Source organism: Scyliorhinus canicula, chromosome 6, assembly GCF_902713615.1.
Source record: "Scyliorhinus canicula chromosome 6, sScyCan1.1, whole genome shotgun sequence".
Taxonomy (NCBI): domain Eukaryota; kingdom Metazoa; phylum Chordata; class Chondrichthyes; order Carcharhiniformes; family Scyliorhinidae; genus Scyliorhinus; species Scyliorhinus canicula.
Window position 1 is genome coordinate 61,903,390 of NC_052151.1, and position 24,493 is coordinate 61,927,882.

At 43.1% G+C, this 24,493-nt stretch overlaps 1 protein-coding gene across 2 annotated transcripts in view; it reads right to left on the reverse strand.

Annotated features, from left to right (window-relative positions):
* The window catches only part of mdn1 (midasin AAA ATPase 1), a 204,527-nt gene extending 180,495 nt beyond the window's left edge, over positions 1-24,032 (reverse strand). For both annotated transcript variants that reach the window (XM_038799361.1, XM_038799360.1), the window contains exons 1-12: positions 23,814-24,032; positions 20,880-21,103; positions 19,907-20,131; positions 18,616-18,723; positions 14,305-14,497; positions 12,734-12,943; positions 12,001-12,132; positions 11,025-11,128; positions 8,917-9,031; positions 6,019-6,218; positions 4,712-4,793; positions 54-149 (exon numbers count right to left, since the gene is read on the reverse strand). In XM_038799361.1, coding sequence (XP_038655289.1) covers positions 54-149; positions 4,712-4,793; positions 6,019-6,218; positions 8,917-9,031; positions 11,025-11,128; positions 12,001-12,132; positions 12,734-12,943; positions 14,305-14,497; positions 18,616-18,723; positions 19,907-20,131; positions 20,880-21,103; positions 23,814-23,909 — 1,785 coding nt within the window. In that variant the 5' untranslated portion in view covers positions 23,910-24,032. The remainder of the gene's footprint in view (positions 1-53; positions 150-4,711; positions 4,794-6,018; positions 6,219-8,916; positions 9,032-11,024; positions 11,129-12,000; positions 12,133-12,733; positions 12,944-14,304; positions 14,498-18,615; positions 18,724-19,906; positions 20,132-20,879; positions 21,104-23,813) is intronic.
* Between the last annotated feature and the right edge of the window lie 461 nt (positions 24,033-24,493).

Here is a 24,493-nt window from a genome sequence, read left to right on the forward strand (position 1 = left end):
ATTACAACACAAAAATGTTGTTTACCAGAATGCCACACAATAGAAAACTGTACCTTTTCTTTCGAAATGTTCAGTTTGCTTCCAATTATTTCAGCCATTTTCTGCCTACTCCCCCGTTTAGATGACATGGCAGTGAAACAATCCAATGCCTGGGGAAGAAAAAACACAAAATCAGAGTGCGTACTCATCTTTCACAACATGGCTCAATAAAGCCAAAAAAGGTCAGCAGAGACAAATTAACAATGTCACTATCAACTCAAATAAAATTCCAAGGAACCCCATCTCGTAGATTTATTGGGAAAAAAAAACACTTGCTACATTGAGTGACAGGGGTTATCCAGTACTTCCCGATTCATCCGGGCAGAAAGCCACCAGAGTGCCATTCTAGCATCCAATTCATTCAGAAATGAATCTCACCTCCAACACACTAATTGGAATTTGGAGCATATTTTGATAGCTGACAAGGTCAGTTCTAATTTTACAACTTAAGTGCTATTAATGTGCTCTCATCCCGCAATTTAATATGGTAATAGCTCATTTTTATCCAATTTTAGCTCTATTTAGGGTTCCCCTTGGGATAGCCAATCTTGTATACCACCCAAAGGATCACCCTTCACATCTATCTGGGCTGAAAAATCAAAGATTTGTTTCAGTCTTTTATAAATACATGGGCAGACATAACATTCATAATAGTCACAGCTTCAGCTCACATAATTTTAAGCCCATATTGATCACAAGTTAATAAAAGATTTTTAAAATTCATTCACAGGATGTGGGCATCACTGGCTGGGGCAAGCATTTATTGCCCATCCCTAATTGCCCTCAAGATTGGGAGCAGTCATCTATGAACTGCTGCAGTCCATGCAGTGTAGGTACACACAGTGCTGTCGGGAGGGATAAATGAATGGCAATATAGTTCCAAGTCAGGATGACGAGTGGCCTGGAGAGGAACTTGCAGGTGGTGGTGTTCCCATGTATCTTCCTGGTCATTTGAAGTGGTAGGGGTCAAAGGACATTACAACACAGGAAGAGGCCCTTCGGCCCACAAAGCCTGCACCAAACCAGATTCCTCATTTAGACTTACTACGTATTGCTCAAATGATCTGTATCTCTCCATTCCCCGCCCTTTTAGGTGTCTATCAAGATACATCTTAAACGTTGCCATCATACCTGCCTCCACCACTGGCAATGCATTCACAGGTTTAGAAGGTGCCCTTGAAGGAATTTAGGTGATCTACTGCAGTGCATCCGGTGGATGCTAGTGGCATCCCATAAGTGGTGGATGGGATGCCAATCAAGTGGCTTGCTTTTTCCTGAGCTTTTGGAGTGTTGTTGGGGCTGCATTCATTCAGCCAAGTGGAGAGTATCCCATCCAATTCCTGACTTGTGCCATGTAGATGAGGGATAGGTTTTGAGGAGTCAGGAAGTGAGTTATTTGCTGAAGAATTCACAGCTTTGCACCTGCTCTTATCGCTATTGTATTTATATTGCTGGCCCCTTTCAGTTTTGTGTCAATGGTAACCCCCAGAATGTTGTTAGTGGGGGTTGCAGCAATGCCATGTATTGCGAGGGGGAGATGGTTAGATTCTCTCTTATTGGAGATGGTCATTGCCTGGAGGCCTGGGACCAGCGGTGTGCCTCAGGAATCAGTGCTGGGTGTGCTATTATTTGTTACATTCATAAACTGGATGACAATGTAGGAGGCATGGTTAGTAAATTTACAGATGACACCAAGATTAGTGGCATAGTGAATAGTGAAGAAGGTTTACAAGATTGCAACTGAACAGTGGCCCAATGAATGGCAGATGGAGTTTAATTTGGATAAATGCGAGCTGATGCATTTTGGTAGATGAAATGAAATGACTTATTGTCACAAGTAGGCTTCAAATGAAGGTTACTGTGAAAAGCCCCTAGTCGCCACATTTTGGCGCCTGTTCGGTGAGGCCGGTACGGGAATTGAACCATGCTGCTGGGCTGCCTTGGTCTGCTTTCAAAGCCAGCGATTTAGCCCTGTGCTAAACCAGCCCCTGCGATCAAATCAAATCAGATCAGATCAGGACAGGACCTACTCAGTTAATGGTAGGGAGTTGGGGAGAATTACAGAACAAAGTGATTGAGGCGGTACAGGTTCATTGCTCCTTGAAGGTGGAGTCACAGGTGGACAGGGTGGTGAAGGAGGCATTCAGCATGCTAGGTTTTATTGGTCAGAATATTGAATACAGGAGTTTGGATATCTTGTTGAAGTTGTACAAGACATTGGGAAGACCACATGGAATACAGTGTTCAGTTCTAGTCACCCTATTATACAAAGGATATTGTTAAACTAGAAAGAGTGCAGAAGAGATTTATGATGATGCTACCAGGACTTGGATAATCTGAGTTATAAGGAGAGGTTGGGACTTTTTCCCCCTGGCGTGTAGGAGACTTGGGGGTAATCTTACTGAGATCTATAAACTAATGAGGAGCATAGATAAGGTAGATAGTCAACATCTTTTCCCAAAGGTAGAATAGTCTAGAACTAGTGCATAGGTTTTAAGGTAAGAGGGTGAGATACAAAAAGAGACCAGAGGGGAGATTTCTTCACATACAGGATGGTGAGCTCCTGGAACAAGTTGCCAGAGGCAGTGGTAGAGGCAGGTCCACTTTTGTCCTTTAATAAACAGTTAGACGGGCAGGGCGGGTATAGAGGCATATGGGCCAGATGCAGGCAAGTGGGACTAGCTTAATAGAAACTGGGCAGCATGGACAAGCTGGCTGAAGCGCCCGTTTCCATGCTGTAAACATCCAGGACTCTCTGGCATGTGGCAAAAATGTTACTTGCAACTTCTCAGAGCAAACCTGAATGTGTCCAGGCCTTGCTGCATATGACCATAAGACCTAGGAGCAGAATTACATCATTTGGCCCCTTGATAGCAGCTGACATGTTTCTCATCCCCATAACCCCAGACCTCTTATCAATCAAGAACCTGCCAACCTCGGTCTTAAAGACACTCAAGTGACTTGGCCTTCATGACCTTCTGCGGCCCCGCCACCACCAATTTGATTCTGGGAATTATTCTTGTGAACCTCCTCTGGACCCCTTCCTTAGATACGGGGCCCAATACTGCTCACAATATTCCAAATGGGGTCTGACCAAAGCCTTATAGAGCCTTAACAGTACATGCCTGGACATCAGCAAACATTCCCACTTCTGACCTCATGGAGGGGGTCATTGATCAAGTAGCTGAAGAATGTTGGGCCTAGAATACTACGCCGAGGAACTCCTGCAGCGAAGCTCGAGACTGGGATGTTTACCTCCAACCACCTTCCTTTGTGTTAGGTATGACTCCAACCAGTGGAGTGCTTCCACCCTAATTTCTAGGCAGAGGCCTACTCCTCCTAATGCACATGTTCCATTAACTCCACTTTGTTAGGGCTCCTTGATGCAACACTCTGCTGCCTTCATGTCAAGCACAGTCAATCTCATCACTCTTTGGTTCAAAGCTTTTGCCCATGCTTGGTCCAAGGCTGTAGTTAGGCAAGCAGTTAGGTGAGCAGCCCTGGCAGAACCCAAACTGAGCATCAGTAACCAGGGCATTGCTGAAAAGTGGTATTGACAGTGCTGGTAACACCGTCCACCACTTATGATTAGGAAGAGACAGATAAGGCAGTAATTAGTCGGGTTAGATTTGTTCTGCTTTTTAAGGACAGACATATTTGGGCAACTTTCCACATTGCTGGGTAATGCCAGTGTTGTAGCTGTACTAGAGCAGCTTGGCTAGGGGCTGGTTTTGAAACACAAGTCTTCAGTACCACTGTCAGGATGTTGTCAGTCTTCATGGCATCCAGCGCCTTCAGCCATTTTTTGATAACACATAGAATTGCCCGAAGACTGGCATCTGCGATGCTGTGGACCTTGGGAGGAGGCAAAGCTGAATCACCCGCTTGGCACTTCTGTCTGAAGATGGTTGCAAGTGCTTCAGCCTCTGAGTTGATTTTCAGAGGTCCACCATCCTGGAGGATGGGGATATTTGTGATGCCTCCGCTTCCTGGTAACTTTCAGTTGTTTATCACCATTCACGACTAGAGCATGACTGCACAGCGGCAGTGGTTATCTTGGCTGCCTCACGCCGCCAGGGATCCAGGTTCAATTCCAACCTCAAGTGACTGTGGAGTTTGCACTTTTCTACCAGTGTCTGCATGGGTTTCCTCCAGGTGCTTCGGTTTCCTACCACAGTCCAAAGATGTGCGGGTCAGGTGAATTGGCCATGCTATATTGCCCCTTAGTGTTGAAAAGGTTAGGTGGGGTTATTGGGTCACGGAGAAGCGTGGGCTTAAGTAGGGTGCTCTTTCCAAGGGCTGGTGCAGACTAGATGGGTCAAATGGCCTCCTTCTGCACAGTTAGGAATTCTATGGATTGCAGTGCTTAGGTGTGATCTGTTGGTTGTGGGATTACAGCTCTATCTATTCTTTGCTACTTATTTTGTTTGGCACACATGTCCTGCGTTGTAGCTTCACGTATGGATGTCCAGGTTTGAGTCGCGAGATCTGTTTGAAGATCTATCCCATTTAGCATGGTGGTGATGCCACACAACGGTGGGTAGCCTCAATGGTGAAGAACATATAGATTCAATCAGCATTTGGAGAAATAAAAAAAAAAAATAGGTAACATTTGCACACCCGTTCCAAGGTAAGTTTGAATAAAATCTGTCGGATATAAATTCCTCCTTACCTCCTGAAAGATGTGGAGAGCTGTGGAAGAGGAAGTGCCATCAAAACTATGAATGATGCGCTCACACCATTTCAGTAAATCTCTGAGCAGAAAAAAAAAACGGGAACAATTTAATGTAAGATGGTAAGAGTAGGCACTAAATTAAACAGTCAGTCAACAACATGAATGTAACAAACAAATGCTGGTCTTGCCAGTGATATCTATAGCGCAACAAAGAATAACCAAAAAAAAATTCACCAACACCGAGAGGAAACATGCAGAGTTTTATTTTAAGCAACTTAGGATCTGGAATGCACTGCCTGGTGGGCGATTTACAGATTTAAAGTTAACTTTCAAAAAAAATGAACTGGATAAAATTTGAAAAAGAGTAATTTGTAGGGTTATGGGGAAAGAGTGCGATTGAATGAAATTGGATTGATCTTTCAAAAAAAATAATAGAAACGTCGTTAAAAACTCAAGCAGGCCTGGCAGCATCTGTGGAGAGAGAAACAGTTGACATCGATTCCATGCTCTCCTTCAGAGCTGATGGGATTATAACCTGTAATAATCTGTATTATTACAGACAATAATACCTGTACAAGGGGGATGGAGCAGAGTAGAAGGTCGTTGGGAGCTAGCAGATTGAAAACGTGTAGAGCACGAGACAGGGGAAGTGTTAAAGGCTATGGAAGGTGCCGTTAGTGGCATAAAAGGTAACAGAATTTGTGAATAGGAGAACAATCAGCAAGAACAAGTGACAAACAGCCAGTGGGGGAGGGGGGAGATTTGTGTTGAGGCAGAAAAAATGTTTTGGATTAAAAACAAGGTCATAGTTGAAAGTTGTTGAATTCAAAGTGTTGAAACCAGAGGGCTATAACGTAACTAATTGGAAGATATTTTGCTCTGCCTGCTCCATCCCCTCTTCAACAGAATATCCATCTTAATTGAACTTGTTTCGGCCTGTAAAGAGGCTCTCACTAATCATTTCTCATTTACATGTCTGTTTTGCAACTTATTTGTGTGCCTTATTCCTCTGGTACTCTATTCTCTCCTGATAAACCTCTTGGCCCTCCTTTGTTGAATTGCAAAATCCTTCCATTCGTTGGCCTTGCTACTCTTGGCAACATTATAGAAGTACAGAGTTTTGGTCAGATAATAACTCCAGTTGAATTGATGTATTGAACATTAACCATACTGCTGCACATACAGATACTACAATTCTCTCCTCTCAATAGGAAATTACAAATGAAAGCTCTCTTCAGTGTGGTTTTAAAATCAATCCTGCTCAACAGAACAAGAGTCACTATTGTAAACAAATTGTTGCAAACCTTAAAGATAACCCTCTTCCCTCAAGGCACAAGTCTTTATCTTCAGCTTTTGTTTCAGATTCATCAGGAACTTTTTTGTTACCATGGTTTCCAGCCAAGTTGATCCGTGATCCTTGATGCTTCTTGCCAGTCAGTTGGCAATAAATGTCCAAAAGACGATCTATTACTATTTCCAGACTGGAGTATCGGATTACTAACACCTGCAAGCAAACAATTTAAACGGTGGTAAAAGTTGAAAGAATAAAATATTCAATCATTCTTCAATGCCATAAAATGTACATGTTGTCCCTCTGCCATTCTGCAGCAAAGATAGCTGGCAATCTTCTGCTTTTAGACACATACCAATAGTACAGTTAAAATCAGTTATCAGAAATATGTCAGATATTCAGAGGTCTTTTCTGAAAGAATCACCATCCAGCCCAGGGTAATATGCATCAACACATTTGAAACAGACAAATAGGAATTAAAATATAAAACACCAAATGTCCCGAAGCCTCTGCAATTAATGTCAAGAACCTATTGAGAAAGGGCCAACTTTTAACCACAGAATCCCTACAGTGCAGGAGCCGACCATTTGGCCCATCGAGTCTGCACGGACCCTCTGAAAGAGCACCCTACCCCATTCCCTCGCCCTAACTCCACCTAATCTGTATACCCCTAGACACAGGTCAATTTTAGCATGGTCAATCCACACAGACACGGGGAGAACGTCACCCAGGGTCAGAACTGAAACTGGGTCCTTGGCGCGGTGATGCAACAGTGCTAACCACTGTGCCACCCAATCTGGACACTCCCAACTCCTCTCCCCACTCCCTTCGCAAGTTTTTAAATATTTGTTCATGCTCATTTGCCTGTTTAAATTGATGACCCCTTTTCCAGAGAGAAAATAGTCTTCCCATTTTGTATCAAGCTTCAGAATTGAACATGGTCAAATCAGAAAAAGTTTAAGCAGTTATGTGTTAGCCATATTAACCTGGCAGGCTTAAACAAAATTATAACTGAAAGAAAAAAAGTGTTCAGATTAGGAGACATTGTTCAAACTGGAGCGTTGCAAGAGATCTTTGCAGGATCCACTTCTGTTTTCACTATTAGGACATGGGTATAGGCAGCGTGATAACAATATGCGGAGACACAGTCAGGGTTTGGGAAGCAGCAAGCCAGATTTGAGTGACTCGGAGCAAGGTTTTAAGAGCAGACATGTTGGCAGAATGAGCAGACAGCTAATAAAACGGTAAAGTGATACATCTGGAAAGGCAAATAAGGAAAGGAGCACAGATTAAAACGGAAAGGTACTGCAGTATATGGAGGAGTGGAAAGCTTTGGTGTGTTGAATATTATTGCTTGAAAATACAAGGGCAGGCTATTAAAGCAATGAGAGATAATATTCTCAGGAGTCAGAGAAAGGTTAAAGGACGAAGGTTTATTGAAGCAAACAAAAGTAAAGGCCACAACATAGCTTACATAGTTCCAGCCGGTACTGCCGATCCCGATCCTGTCCGGCTTTCAAGTACCTGGTCCACAAGTTCCAGCTGCTAGGCCTCCATCCATCAGCAGGCAAGTTCATATTCCATAAGCCCCATGGGACAATCAATTCCTCATGGGTCTCATGAGGCTTATTACAATAGACATATTGCTAAAGAACTCAACATGCAGGGCGGCATGGTGGCTAGTACTGCTGCTTACAGCACTGAGGACCTGGGCTCGATCCCGGCCCACTGTCTATGTGGAGTTTGCATATTCTCACTGTGTGTGGGTTTCACTGCCCCCACAACCCAAAGGTGTGCAGGTTAAGTGGATTGGCCACACTAAATTGCCCCTCAATTGGAAAAAGAATAATTGGGTACTCCAAATTAAATTTTTTTTAAAAGCTGAAAATGCTAAGCATAGGAAAAAAGAACACAGGCGAGAAGAAATAGGGAGGCTATAATCAATCTGTACATGAACATGAAAGCAGCAAAATCAGAATGACTGCTTTGTATGCAGTTTTGATGCCAATTAAAAAATAAAGGCCTTGAATAGGAAAGACTGGGCTGGGAGTCAGTGATGAGGTCAGTGATGAGTCAACTTGAAATTGTAACTAAATTAAAGGAGGTGAAAATAAATGCCTTTATATGGAATGAGAATCATTGAAACCAGACAGTGCAGAAGGAGGCCATTCGGCCCACGAGTCTGCCCCCATCCTACAAAAGAGCACCCCAACCGGGCCCATCCCCCACTCTATCCCCATAACCCTATGGAACCTCTGGACACTAATGGGCAATTTAGCCTGGCCAATCCGCCTAACCTGCACTTTGGACTGTGGAAGGAAACCGGAGCACCCGGAGGAAACCCACACAGACACGGGAGAAAGTGCAAATTCCAAACAGTTATGCAAGGTCGGAACCGAACCCAGGTCCCTGGCGCTGTAATGAAACAATGCTAACCACTGAATGTCAAAAGGATAGACTGCTTTACCTCACGGAATAGTTGGGGCAGAAATTATGCCAGCTTCAAAAAAAAAATTAGGAAAATACAGGAAGATCAAGAATGACATGACAGTGGAAAGCTTTGGATTTCAGAGTCAATACGACTATAGGGCAAATGGCCTCAAGCAGCAACTGCTAAGGCCCAAGGTGCCTCGTGTACAGTGATGAATAATGATTGTCTGCAATAGTGGTGCAGGAGGACACAACTACATGCAGCATGTGACAGATAGAGGAAGACTTTGATAACGCATAGCAGGTTAGCACATAATGAAGCACAAAGAGGTTTGGAGAATTACACCTATTCCATTGGTCTCAATACCTAGATGTATCTTTGAGGGTTAGGATTGGATGTTAAGGTAGAAAAACGGGATTGTCTCAATAGAATCAGAACAGTAAACGATGAAAGGATTTGACTGAAATAAAATGAACTCACTTCCTTCAGTTCTGCCCTGTTCATGTTGTCCAACTGGATTTTTGTCCAGAGTTTGTCCAGCAAAGTTGCATGACTGTTTTGCTGTCTATACCAACCAGTACTACTGCTGAACAACCTAGAAAAGGTAACATACAAACTCAGTGACTTGCAGATGAGGAAAGGAAAAGCACTTGGCACAACTCCATGTCTTACACAAAAGCAGTTCCTCTTCAGTAATAAATCATAACAATGCAGTTGTGTGTTGTCCTAACTCCAGCAGGCAAATATAGCTTAGTTAAAAGTTCCTGGCATGGATTTCTCTGCATCTTTACTCGATACAAAATATGCAAGTTGGTATCCAGTGTAAAGTTACTGAATGCAAGACACACAGCAAAATTTACTTTATTTCCAAGTGTTTTACATAAATGAGAATTTTGCAAAGATGGGTGAAGAACTTTTACTACAACGAGTTGACCATTATCTCTTCCATTCCGGAAAATAACCCTCTCACTAAAGGTATCAATATCCAAGGTGATGGGGACAGAATACTCTCGCCAAAATCTTCAATAGCGTGGACTACAGCCACCCATCAATCATATTGAAGAATGACACAGCAGGCCTAGGAGCAACGTCTTACAGTTTTTACATTTGAAGGCTGTAGAAAGTAAGTAAATTTAAGAAATTTAATTTAAATATACACAGAAGAAGTCTAAATTGTTTTATTGAAAACTCTAGATTATACTGTTCCTTGAATAAAACACATGGAAGCAGGGAGGCTGCAGAAGGACTTGGACAGGCTAGGAGAGTGGCATGATGAAATACAATATGGAAAAGTGTGAAGTTATGCACTTTGGTAGGAAGAATATAGGCATGGACTATTTTCTAATGGAAAAAGGCTTCGGAAATCAGAAGCGCAAAGGGACTTTGGGGTCCTGGTTCAGGACTCTCTTAGGTTAACATGCAGGTTCAGTCGGCAGCTAGGAAGGCAAATGCAATGTTAGCATTCATGTCGAGAGGACTAGAATACAAGAGCAAGGATAAACTGTTGAGGCTGCATAAGGCTCTGGTCAGACCCCATTTCGAATATTGTGAGCAGTTTTGAGCCCTGTATCAAAAGGAAGGATGTACTGGCCTCAGAGATTCACAGGAATGATCCCCGAATGAAGGACTTGTCATATGACGAGCAGTTGAGGACTCTGGGTTTGTACTCTATGGGAGGATCTCACTGAAACTTACAGAATACCGAGAGACCTAGAGTGAACATGGAGAGGATGTATCTACTAGTAGGAGAAACTAGAACCAGAGGGCACAGCCTCAGACTGAAGGGACAATCCTTTAAAACAGATGAGAGGAATTTCTTCAGCCAGAGGGTGGTGAATCTATGGAACTCATTGTCGCAGAACGGGCAGCACAGTAGCTCAAGTGGATAGCACTGTGGCTTCACCAGGGTCCCAGGTTCGATTCCCCGCTGGGTCACTGTCTGTGCGGCGTATGCACGTTCTCAGTGTCTGCGCAAGTTTCCTCCGGTGCCCTCCCACAGTCCAAAGACGTGCAGATTAGGTGGATTGGCCATGATAAATTGCCAATTGGGGTTATTGGGTAACGGGGATAGGGTGGAAGTGAAGGCTTAAGTGGGTCAGTGGAGACTCGATAGGCCGAATGGCCTCCTTCTGTACTGTATAAAAAAATGTTAAATTATTTTAAAAAGGCGGTGGAGGCCAAAATCTGTGTTTAAGACAGAGATGGATAGGTTCTTGATTAATAAGGGGATCAGGGGTTAAGGGGAGAAGGTGGGAGAAAAATATCAGTCATGATTGAATGGCGGAAGAGACTCAATGGGCCGAATGGTTTAATTCTGCTCCTATGTGTTATAGTCTTAACTGTAATATGGGAGTTGACTTTCAATTTGTCACCCAGCGTGAGACCAGCATTTCAGATCAACTGGCATTTTAGATCAGCTGCCCATTACAGAAATGGCTCAAGTCATTTCATAGGTGGCTGATCTGCAATCTCGGCTTCACACGTTTGAAAATGTGCTTTTTTTTTTTAAAATCCGCCAACATCCTCTTGAGCAAGAAAGATAGTCTTTCTCAAATAATTAGGGCAATCATTGTTAGTGAGTCTCCAACCTTCGAGTCGCAAAAAACTGGAATCCAGGTGCTGCTTTTATGCATTCGCCATGGCCAGGAATCATGAGTTCTCCAGTCTCCAGGAGAGGTATCAGCACAGATATCTGCAATGCAGTGAAATAAAGACTCGAGTAAAGTACCATACAAATATGCAACCAAATGATCATTGAAGATACGTATTTATCTGTACATCGAGACAATTTTGCAATTCTGCAGTGAGTCCCAACCAACTCTCGTTGAGAATAAGCTAGTTGCAACCTTCATTCACCCAGTCATATCTATTGGCAAATTTTGATAGGGACGTTTGTCATTCATTTTTAAAAAGTACAAAACAAAGATAAACTGAAAAATCATCTACCGATTTAAAATAGGGTTGATTGGAGGATCGTGCTCTATTTATGGGCTTAAACTATCCATGTCAGACGAATGATGCAGCTAGTATGTCCCAAAGATTGGAAATACCCACAAGCAGCTAAGCAGAAGACCCAAAATGAGACAGAAGCCCCATAACTATTCTGCTGATTGCAGTATTACTGTGAGCATGTCCTAACTTGCATCAAGTTGTGCTCTTCAGCAGGTTTTCCACCCGATAAAAAAAACGCAAAGTTAATCGGTGTAAAAAAAAAAGTGTAAGCAAAGCACAAACAGGCCAGCTCTCTGTGCTTCTGGCCATCTGATCCCACTGTGGAGGGGATCATGCAGCAATAATTCCATGGTAAAAGCAGCAACCAGAAGTTTAAACTCCTTGCACAAATACCACGCTTCCGCACATGTCAGGCCTATATTTAAAAAATCTACTCTGCATACTACTGCACTGATGATTTGTGTAGTAAATGATGTATATGCCAAATACAAGGTGGTAACTAAATAGCTCTGTTGCCTTACAGTGCACATATTACAAATTGGACACATTTATAGTTTATAGCTATCAAATCTAGTTTTACACAAATGTAAAAGGCGCCAAGGGGTTACATACTACATCCAAAGGTGCATAGTCAATGTCCTCCAAGAGAAGCCAATAGCCATTAGTTACTGCTTGAGTCAGGGACCCTGGCTGCCAAACAAACTCCCCTGGAACATCAGCACAGCGATACATTCCCAGCAACATCTAAAACATAAAAATACATCCTTGAAACAAAATTTAAACAATTCATTATTATTAAACATGCAACTTCCTCTCCCAAAATGTTACTGTTCAATAAATCTAGCTCCGATACAAAAGGAAACACAGAAATTTGGACACAACCATTTCAGTGCAAGTATATGGTAACATCGTGAAATAATCTCTTCAGTGAGGCTCTCAATCGAAAACAAATTGTGAGGAGGCCAGATATTGTTCTCAAATGCATAGTTTTTGAGAGGGTGGAAAAGAAACAAACAAGGTGATGGGGAAAATGAGGGGAGGGAGAGGCAGTTTATTTAAAGTACTACTGGGGCATTCTTGGACCCAGTTGGAACCAACTTCCCATCTGCTCTCAGCTGGAAAACCTTTTTCTTGTGTAAATTGAAAACTGGAAACAACGTGAATTGGGCTGTGCCACAATACAAGATTGAATCCACGAGTCCTGAAAAACTGGGTCTCAGCCAAGGAAAACTCAGGCTACTATTCATATGGACCTCAGGCATCAAAAAATCCCAGAAACAAAAACAAAAAAACAAATTCCACTGCTGCCCTGTTATTCAAAAGAAGGAATTTACATATTACATACCTTGCTATCAGTCTGGTCTCCGAGTTGTACTTTTAGAAATTCGGGTGGCTTCTGTCGACCTGTAAGGGCTGCTAAATATTCCACTAAAGTGGTTTTACCACAACCGATTGGTCCTTCCAGAAGTACAGCATTCTGGGATACTACTGCAATTGCCAAGTTCTGTAGATAACCATAGGTGGAAGCGACTAACACAAGTGACTGACTGACACACTGAGAAGGAAAGGAAAATGCTGTCAAAAACAGAAGAAGCGTTTCAAAATACAATACATTTTCACTAATTTGCAATTGGTTATCACAGAAGCCATACAGTGCAGAAGGAAGCCATTCAGCCTATAGAGTCTGCACCGACCCTCTGAAGGAACACCCTGCCTTGGCCCAATCCCTCACCCTATCCCAGTAACCCCACCTAACCTTTTGGACACCCAAGCAATGTAGAATGGCCTATCCACCTAACCTGCACATCTTTGGACTATGGGAGGAAACCCAAGCAGACATGGGGAGAATGTGCAAATTCCACACTGATAGTCAGCCAAGGTCGGAATCGAACCTGGGTCTCAGACGCTATGAGGCAGCAGTGCTAACCCCTGCACCAACAGGGAAGTTCCTGCCGGTGCATGGTGGGAAGTGCAGCCTGCCACTGACAAGGGGAGGGAACAATCGCATCCTGCATTTACACTAAGAAATGTCCAGGGCCTTCTCGCGATATCTTCCAGTCGCACCACCAAACACCCTGGCTGCGCACAGGAACGACCATGGCTGGTTGGGTTAAATGGTCAGTTTGTGCGCATCTTATGTAGTCTATGCAAACCAAACTCAAGTTGCCTTTACAAGGCAGGAGAGGAAAGGGCATGAAAAAAAAAAAGAGGCAACCTGCCAAAGGCAAAAGAATTCACCTCTGGATCACGCTAATCTGAGAATCCAAACTACAATCGGCTATGTATTTATCTACAAAGCTGCCTCAGAATCTCTGAACACTTTTTTAAAACATAATTTAGTGTACCCAATTAATTTTTCTCAATTAAGGGGCAATTTAGTGCGGCCAATCCACCTACTGTGCACATCTTTGGATTGTGGGGCGAAACCCACGCAAACACTAGGAGAATGTGCAAACTCCACATGGACAGTGACCCAGAGCCGGGATCGAACCTGGGACCTCAGCACCGTGAGGCTGCAGGGCTAACCCACTGCGCCACCGTGCTGCCCCTGAACACCTACTTATAATGGCCACATGGCTGAGCAGTTTGTAGAAAACATTAACGTCAACATTTTGAATCAGTGAGATGACGAAGGGGCTGGTTTAGCTCACAAGGCTAAATTGCTGGCTTTTAAAGCAGACCAAGCAGGCCAGCAGCACGGTTCGATTCCCGTACCAGCCTCCCCGGACAGGCGCCTGAATGTGGCGACTAGGGGCTTTTCACAGTAACTTCATTGAAGCCTACTCGTGACAATAAGCGATTTTCATTTTTCATTTCATGTAAAACCTCTTGAAAATGTTATTCATTGTTTAGCACTCACTAAAGATTCCAAAACCCTTATTTTGAGAAAGTAAAATTCTAATATAAATGTTTAACCTGATCCTGGTGGAAAAGTTGTTTCCTTGGCAACACTACTCCACACACGGCAACAACATTCGCGGACAAATCTCCAGACATTATATGCCCTTGTGTATGTGTTAATTGTTTCGCTTTCTGCCACATGGTCGTCTTCAGATTTGCCAGAACCAAAGCCTTCTCCACATTGAGAGATAGATCTTCTTCCAACAACCTTGGGAGGCAAAATTCATTTTTTTTTAAATTAATAATGGCACAACTAAATCACAGATCTAAAGTTTCACATCAATAGGGCCATTAAATCACAGACATAAAAATTAGAGAAAGCAGAGTTCATTTTTCAAAATTAAAATGGTCCTGAACTGGAATCCTACTCCACACAGCAATGAGAATGAAAACAGAAGAACCATATTGATATAGTGTATATACGTATACACCTTCGGACCACCATTTGGTCTATACGGCTTCAGCATAATTTTTAAACTTGGACTTTTTGCCTTCAGAATGCCAAGCATAAAAATCTCAAAGTTTGTAACTAAATTATGCAGTGCAAGATGACAGAAGCAACTTTCAGTTTAGCTGGTCTGAAGTCTCAAAATTATCAAGACCACGAGCTTCATTTACAATGAATTATTGTCTGTCTGTCTACCTGCATGGTTTTGGTAAAGTGCAAAACATAATAAAAATATTTATTAGTGTCACATGTAGGCTTACATTAATACTGAAATTAGGTTAATGTGAAAATCTCCCAGTCACCACACTCCAGCACCTGATGGTTCGTCAAGGGAGAATTCAGAATGTCCAATTCACCCAACAAGCACGTCTTTCAGGACTTGTGGGAGAAACATAGGAAATAGGTGCAGAAGTTTGCCATTTGGCCCTTCGAGCCATTCAATATGATCACGGCTGATCATGCAAATTCAGTATCCCACTCCCGCTTTCTCTCCATACTCCTGGATTCCTTTAGTCACAAGGGCCACATCCAGCTCCCACTTGAATATTTCCAACGAACTGGCTCCAACAGCTTTCTGCGGTAGAGAATTCCACAACTTTGAGAAGAAGTTCTTCCTCGTCTCAGTCCCGAATGGTTTACCCCTTATTCTTAGGCTGTGACCCCTAGCTCTGGATGTCCCCAACATAGAGGACATTCTTCCCACATCTCACCTGTCCGTCAAGATTTTATGTTTCTATGAGATCCCCTCTCAAAGAACAATACAGCACAGGAACAGGCCTTCGACCCTCCAAGCCTGTACCAGTCATGATACCAACCTTGGTCAAAACCCTCAGCACTTTCTTGAGCTGTATCACTCTATACCGATTCTATCCATCTGTTTGTCAAGGTGCTTTTTGAACACAGTTAATGTATCTGCTTCCATAATCTCCCCTGGCAACAGGTTCCAGGCACTCGCCACCCTCTGTAAAAAAACTGCCTCACACATCGCCTCAAAAACTTTGCCCCATGGACCTTAAATCAATACACCCTAGTGACTGACCCCTCCACCCTGGGAAAGAGTGTCTGTCCATCCACACCCCTCAATCTTGTAGACCGCTTATCAGGTCACCACTCAACCTCTGTCTTTCTAATGAAAACAGCCAGAGTCTATTCAGCCTCGCAACATAGCTAACACCCTCCAGACCAGGTAACATCCTGGTAAACCTCCTCTGCACTCTTGCCAAAGCCTTCTCTAGTAGTGTGACGATCAGAATTGTGCAGTGTTCCAAGTGCAGCCTTACCAAGGTTCTATACAACTGCAGCATGTTTTGCCATTTATTTTTTATACTCAATGCCTCGTCCAATGAAGGCAAAGATTACGTATGCTTTCTCATTCTAAACCCCAGTGAGTACAAGCCAATTCTTCATACATCAGTCCTGCCATCCCAGGAATTAGTCCACTGAACCTTTGTTGGACACCCTCAATAGCAATGTCCTTCCTCAAACTAGGGAGACCAAAACTGCATACAATACTCAAGGTGTGGTCTTACCAAGACCCTGTATAACTGCAGTAATACATCCCTTTTCCCACACTCAAATCCTCTTGCTATGAAGGTCAGCATGCCATGAGCTTTCCTCCCTGCCTGCTGTACCTGCAAGCCAACCTTCAGTGACTGGTCCACCATGACACCCAGTCTGATTGCACTTCCCCTTTTCCTAAACTGCCACCATTCAGGTAATAATCTGCCTTACCGTTTTTGCCGCCAAAGTGAATAACCTCCAGGTGGAAACCAGAGCATCCAGAGGAAACCCACGTCGACACGGGGGAAGAGCGTGCAGACTCCGCAAACAGTGACCAAGCCAGGAGTCAATCCTGGGTCCTTGGCGCTGTGAAACAACAGTGCTAACCACTGGACTACCATGCCGCCCATCAAGTGACATATTGCAAAGACTAACCAGTTGGCATCAGTATCATGCCTGCCCAGTTCAAGTTTGAAGACGAGTTACAAATTCCAAGCGAAATAAGAAAAAAAAAATCAAAAGTAGGGTATGTGCGTTGAGTGGACATGTCAATATCGAGTATTCTGCATTTGTTACGGTAAAAAGATTAGTACCAGTTATCACCAGTTTACTCAGTGCAGTATAACCTTGGCACAAACCAAGATAGACAAAAATTAAACTGCATTTTGCTCAACATAATTCATTGCCAAGTGTGTGGCTAAATCCCAAAAAAATTAGACAGGCTCGAGGGGCTAAATTGCCTACTCCTGCTCCTAGTTCTTATGTTCTAAGAAATAACTATTCTGTCAGATTCCACCTTCCAGCTCCTGGTCTACAGCCTTGTAGGTAACAGTGCCTCAAGCACAAATCTGGTGTTCTTGATTTTTGTCTTTTTTTAAATAAATTTAGATTACTCAATTATTTTGAGCTCTCGAGCCTGCTCCATTATTCAACAAGATTATGGCAGATCTATCATACAATTTACAGTGCAGAAGGAGGCCATTCGGCCCATCGAATCTGCACCAGCTCTTGGAAAGAACACCCTACCCAAGGTCAACACCTCCACCCTATCCCCATAACCCAGTAACCCCACCCAACACTAAGGGCAATTTATCATGGCCAATTCACTTAACCTGCACATCTTTGGACTGTGGGAGGAAACTGGAGCACCTGGAGGAAACCCACGCAGACACGGGGAGAATGTGCAGACTCCGCACAGACAGTGGCCCAAGCCGGAATTGAACCTGGGACCCTGGAGCTGTGAAGCAATTGTGCTATCCACAATGCTACCATGCTGCCCCCATATATACCCACCACCCCCCCCCCCCAAAAAAAACCCTTCATTCCTCCCTTGTTCTATCTTGCTCTGATTTTAAAATATTCAAAGATTCTGCTTCCATTGCCTCGAGGAACTGAGTTGCAAAAACATCTCTCCTTTGTTTTAAATGGTGAACCCTTATTTTTAAAATCCATAGTTCTAGATTTGTCAAGAAGATACATCCTCTCCACATCCACCCTATCTATCTATACCCCTCAAGATCTTAAAGGTTTTGATCAAGTTGCCTTTTATTCGAAACTCTAGTGTACACAAACCTAACCTCTCTAACCTTTCCTGATAAGGTGACCCGCCCATTCCTGGTACTAGTCTAGTAAACCTCAACATTTACACGTTTCCTCAAATAAGGAGACAACACTATACACAATATTCTGGATATGGTCTCACCAATGCCCTGTACAACTGAAGGATAGCCTCCCTACTTTTATATGTTTTGGAATATTTTTTGTGTGTTCTACAGCAAATACCAAAATACCTGCTCAATGCTTCCTGTATTTCCTTATTTCCCTGTCTCATCCTCCAAGGCACCTATAGTCATTGATCTTTTTTTAAATACTTGCAGAAAAAAATAAATCTGTTTTTGCATTTCTAGCTATCTTTCTCTTACTTGAATGTCTCCCTCGTTATTTTTAGTCATTCTTTGCTCGTTTAAATAATTATTCAACAAGATCATCATCAAGAAGCTTCTGACAAGTATGTTTCCCAGACACCAGTTGGATCAAGTGACATTTCCTGCTGTCAGTGTTTGAAACATGCCCACACTGGAAAAAGCTTCATAAAATATAACACCTGATCTACCTTTCTCACCGAGGGACATTGATTTTAACAAGCACATGCCACAAGTTACATGTGTCTGCATTACACACAAACCATTGCCATCAAGCTCCTAGTTGGTTCTCCATGTCCACGGCCCAATTCCGATTCGGATTATGTTCTGTAAAATAGATCACTGACTGTCGCAATGACAAAGTTGCAGTGACAATTCACAATTTAACTAACAAAAAGAACACAGTTGGAGCAGGTTCTCTTTCGTTTAGTTGTAACCTTGGCTTGGGGAACTTACTGGAGTCTAAAATTTGTCAATTCTTCTGTAGTGAGAATCTTCTTGAAGAAATGATTCTTCTGTTCATCATTCATGTTTGTTACAACAGCAAGACATCTAGCTGTGTACCTGAAAAGAAAATTGGTTAATATATATTATTTCAATGGGTAAATGTACTCAGCCATAATAAGCAACAGACAAGAACAAACTTCAACAGGAAGGAGCCAGACAATATAGCTAGGTGTATTTCCCACTTTGGTTTCTACTGCAAACCCCATCTGTCATGCATTTCAAAATCTAAAAGTATACAATAGCTTTCACGAAGCTACAAAGAATATTACATGCCATGCCCCAGTGCATCAAAACAAAAGAAAGCTCTGGAGGTGGAGTTGCATCAGTAGTAAATAATTTCAACACAATTATTATGCAGTCATACTGTTTGCACAAAAAGTGGCACTTTACTTTACCCAGAAATAAGTAGGTGAGAAAGAAAGGCAGGCATCTGACTAGTGCATTGGACAGCTCTTACTTGTCTTTTTTGGAGTCATAATCCAGGTGAGACACCATTTCCAGATAACAATATCAGAAAGAGCATGCATAATTACACAAGTTTCACAATTTTCCATTTCCTCGCATCAGACTAGTGAGGTTGCCAATTTGTGGCTCAATTCTGGAAGTAGGGAACACATTTTGTACTGTGGGACTAGTGTCCACTCAGAATTTGATAAAACACAGACGGCAGTCAGCCAGCAGGCATGCATCTAGTCATTCTGGTTTAAATTTAAACCCCAAGTCTAGTAGTAAAAGACCATAACCTACACCATCAAATTCTACAAGTCAAGTGATTTTATATTTTTTCCTCTTGAAGGTTCTTCAATGTAAAAAGTCACCATAGTCCCAGATGACCATAGGCTCAGGGGAAAGCTTAACCTCAGGATTATCACACCTCGGCTGAGGGGCAGGGTTTGAGAAGGCAGGACTTCATGAATAACCTCAGCAGGTACGGGAATTGAACCCCTGCCGTTGGCCTCACTGTCCTGAACCAGCGGTCCAGCCAACTGAACCAGCCCCAATTATTTGGCTAGCCGTTGCAACTTATTCATTGAACGAGATTATCAATTTGGCGAGTAAAATATTGAACCCTAAAATGCTAAATGGCAAAGTCCATGGACTATTTGAAAGTCGGCAATAAAAAGATCCAAGACATCTTTAGCCTATGAGCACTCAAATTTTATTGACTAGTTCAAACAATCTGATTTTAATTACCACCACACGATAATACTACAGGCATTAAACCGAGTCGTATACATACCAGCGGACCAAGGTGTCATGACTTCTCAACAATGGAATGCATACACTCCAATCCCATAATTCACTAAACGTTGTCCAGTTTTCTTTCAGGAGTCTGCAAGCCGCACTCATCAGGTCTCGGAGTTTCATGCGTTTTCGACCATAACGGACTGTACTGGAATCTGAACTCTCCAAAAACAGCCTCTGGAATACTGGTGGAGAATCCTTAAAGTATCTCAGTGCAAATCTTAAAGACAAACAGGTTGCAGATGTTAGAAATGTGTCATCGCAGAAAAATAAAATTTCCTTCATTCTCTGAAATGTCTAGAAACTGCACAAGAGCCAGATACTCCAGAGGACTAGGGCAGTACCCCCCCCCCCCCCCCCCCCCCCCATGTTAGACACCATTCTTACTTGAATGTATACTGCCATCCCTTCAGTAACTGGAAGAAAACCCTGGAATTTACTATCCAACAGCTCTGTGGGAATAGTTTTACCACATGGACAGCTTGCGCTCCTCTGCAATCACCTTATTCTGATCCACAGGCAGATATTTCTCCCCACAATTCAAAATTAAAGTGACATAAATCTACATCACAATAAATGCCAGAGATGAAAAAATAGTATTTGCAAGTACTGGGGTTGTGCATGCTTAAATAAATTAGTTGGGCCAAAGGAAACCTAGAGCTGGAAATGCAAGAGAATCTGCATTGAAATCCCTTTGCAGATTACATCTATGATTCCTCTTGAAAGTGCCACACTTATAGGCATCTCCAAATGACAAGCTGAGCCTCAGCAAGGGCCTTTATATCGGGAGATCTGCTTATTCCTCATCATGGTGGCACACAAAGGAATGACTTCATGTTGCCCTCTGCCGCAACACAAGCGCCCTCGACATTATCAGTAGAAAACAAAATGGTAAATGATCAGATTCTATACAACAACCCAAACATCTAGGGTCTACAGATTTCAGGGTTACAACTGGAATGACTTACAAAATGACATCAGGGCTGATATCAATAAGCTTGCTCATCGCCACACACAGTCTCTCATGGAGATCATGGTTGAATACAGCTCCTTTAATAGTCTGAACATTGCGTTCAAGAAGATCCAGTAGCAAAGGTCGGAGCTGACGTCCAATCAGCAGCGTGCATTCTTTATCCAACAGTAGCTGGGCTAATGTGTTAAGGATACACTGCCGATCCTGCTCACTCCAAATCTACATAGATGGCGGTGGGGGAGGGTAGGGGTTAAGAAAAGAGAGAAGCATGATCGTCCACGTAATAATGTTGTGAATAATCACCAATTATGAGTGGAGGCACTTTTGATGATAATTAGAATAGATCTTCCATCTATTCAATATAATCTTGAACACATTTTCTGCCTCAACTCCCCTCAACCTCCAAAACAGGTTTTGCCTACCCACTTTTCCAAATCTTACACCCACAGACCTTTCGCAAATCCCCCAACTACTACCCCTACCCTTCCACAATTTTAAACAATTATATATTGCTGAGTAATTGCATTGTTCTAACAACAGAACCTCAAATTTTGAAAAAAATCTTTATATTTGACTACTAAACAAATTTCATCATCCTAATGGGTCTGCTTTGTAATCTCTTCAGAATCTCATTACCCTGCAGATAATGGATGCTATTTTAAGTTCTTAAGAATTTTACAGGTTCATCATTACTGTAGCATTCAAATTCTATGATTCATGTGATCAGAATCTATTTGCGTTTTTTCAAATTTAAATAGCCACCAACTCAAGATGCTGCCTTTAAAATCACAAAAACACACCATGTTTCATTCAAATTCTCCCGGCTCTGGGTCACTGTCCGTGTGGAGTTTGCACATTCTCCCTGTGTCTGCGTGGGTTTCGCCCCCACAACCCAAAAATGTGCAGAGTAGGTGGATTGGCCACACTAAATTGCCCCTTAATTGGAAAAATAATTGGGTAATCTAAATTTTTTTTTTTTTTTTTTTTAAATGTTTCATTCAATTTCAATCTCTTCTCAGGGAATCCATTTTCAAATTGGCAGAGGTAACACCAAATTACACCCCATCTTGCTGGTTCTCTCCCTTCCTTAACAGACACCAAGGAATCATCAGCTGGCCAATCTCTATTTCTGCCAAATCCCATTCCCTCAAGACAGTAAAGCCAGGCCAAAGAACTGTCCCCACTCCCCTCAGCATTCTTTCAAATCCTGCCACTGTTTGTCGATGGTGGAGGCAATGAATGTTTGTGGAAAGGGTAGCAATCAGGTGAGTTGTGTTGAACTGGATGGTGATCAGCATCTTGTCTTGTTGGAGTCGCATTGATACAGGCAAGGGAGTGTATATTCCGTCACACTCCTGACTTGTGCCTTGTAGATTATGGGCAGGCTTTGGGGAGTCGGGAGGCGAGTTACTCACCTACCCTCTGACACACTGTTGCAGCCACAGTATTTATATGGCAGGAACTCGCCAAGGCTTCTTAGGAGTTAGGCAGAACCTTCCAAGCCCACCACCATATAGAAGAGCAGCAGATACATGGGAACTGCAACACCTGGGGGGTTCCCTTCTCATGGGGAAAAAATTATATTGCAATTATTTTGAAATTAGCTTTAAAAAAAAACTTCAGTTATCCAATAAGTACTGAAGGGGTTACAACTCTTCTGTATCGATCTGTATCACACCCACACACAAACTGTTTAGCTGAAGTTGTCAGCTCCAGGAAGCATGCCCAAGGACACATCCCGCTGGTGATGGGGCCAGGAAAGATAAGCCTGCAGATGGTCTTTATCAAGAATAGCAAGGGAACAATGGAGTCTTTTCAGCTATACCAAGCTGTCTGGCAAGCGACATAAATATCTAGAATTGTTATTGTAGCAGGCCATTTTTATCTTGAGAAATGAACTAGAAGTCAGACGCCAGTCAATTAGGTGAATGACGGCCACATTCTTCATAATGGGGAGCCGGTGATAAATAATTACAAGACAACATATACGTGCCTTTGCACTGATGGGATAGTTTAATTAAGCACACAGATCTTTGATGTGATTGGTTAATCCTCATATACTATGCATCATGTAAACCTAATCGATAGTCGTCATGATTGGACATAGATAATTAGTAACAAGTGACTGGTATATGCTAATTTCCTGCATCTTAAATTGGAAGTATAATTGTCTGTACAAGTCAGGAAGCAGAGCGGTCTGGTGTGCAAACTGCATACATCAGAAGCCCAGTTATAACTGGAATCAAGGCCTTGTTCTGTTCATAACTAGTCTGGTCTCTCACGAGTGTAAAGTACACTACAGTCAATTTCCCACCCCCACCCCCACACAAACCCACCCACCCACACCCTGTAGGCAACTCGGAGCACTGCGGAGTGTACCCACACCTCAGGGACCGCAGCGGTTCAAGGCGGCAGCTCACCACCACCGCCTGAAGGGCAACCAAAAGATGGGGCAATAAATGCCGGGCTTAACCAGCGCCACCCACACTCCTTGAATGCATTATAAACACACACACACCAAGCTACATATTAATATAATAATGTTCTCAGAATAATGAAGCCGCGTGGAATTCAGGCACCAAACCACACAACAGGATTTAACTTTCTAGTTAGTGGTCCCGACATAAAACAGCGACGCGTGGTTTAATGTGGAAAAAGTAACGGGCAAGGCCAGCAATCCAACCCCGAGTGACAAGCCCGACCTTCCTACTGCGGAAGTGTGAAGGGAATGTGGCGAGTGAGGTGCACCAGCCACTCTCTCCTCTCTCTGCATTAGTTTGCGGGGTAATCTGCCGAAATCCAACTAGCTGCCATCAGCAATTGCAACAGTTCCCGACCTGGAAAGGCCGAGTTCCCTCGGTCCGGCCGTCCTGTTAGCGAGAAAGGCGCGCGTGTAACACACAGATTCCCGTCCCCAGCTCGCACTCACCTGCCGGCTGAGGAACTTGCTCAGCTCGCTGCGGCTCCTGTCGTTCAGCTTGGCTATCAGCGCGAGGGAGGACAGGTGAAGCTGCGAGCTCTCCATCCTGGGGCGCGGCGTGTGCGGCTCCGGCGCGGGGAGGGAGGGAGAAAGTTAAGCAGCCGACTGCAACAGCAGCGGCGCCGGCATGTTCTGGAGGTCCGGCTCCTGCTACAAACTGCAACACATTCACACGTGGAAGAGACTGAGAAGAGCACTTCCGGGGCACATGCACATTTAAAGCTGATTAACCCCCCTCCCCTCCCTATTTCAGTGCACTCATTTGGCACAAATGCTGAAGTTCTCATTGCTGTGTTTGAAGCACCTCGGGGTGCATTCTCTGCAGAGAATGTCAATATAATTTGCTCTTTCCTGTCAAGGCATTTTGAGATGTTTTGTTTAGTCTTTCTTTCAGACATTTCACGAATAAAGCACATACTTATTTTGGCACACGAGCAAACAAAGTGACCGATGCTGGCATTCCTTTGCTTTTCCCCATGCATTTCGCTCAGACTTAATGTTGCGCAGCACCAAATAAAAAGCTGCAGATATTGCATTTTACATTGCATTTTTATAAACTCGCTTCCTCCCAATGTGTGCTAAATACAAAACAAAACCCTCAAATCATCACCAAGCACTGAAAACATCCT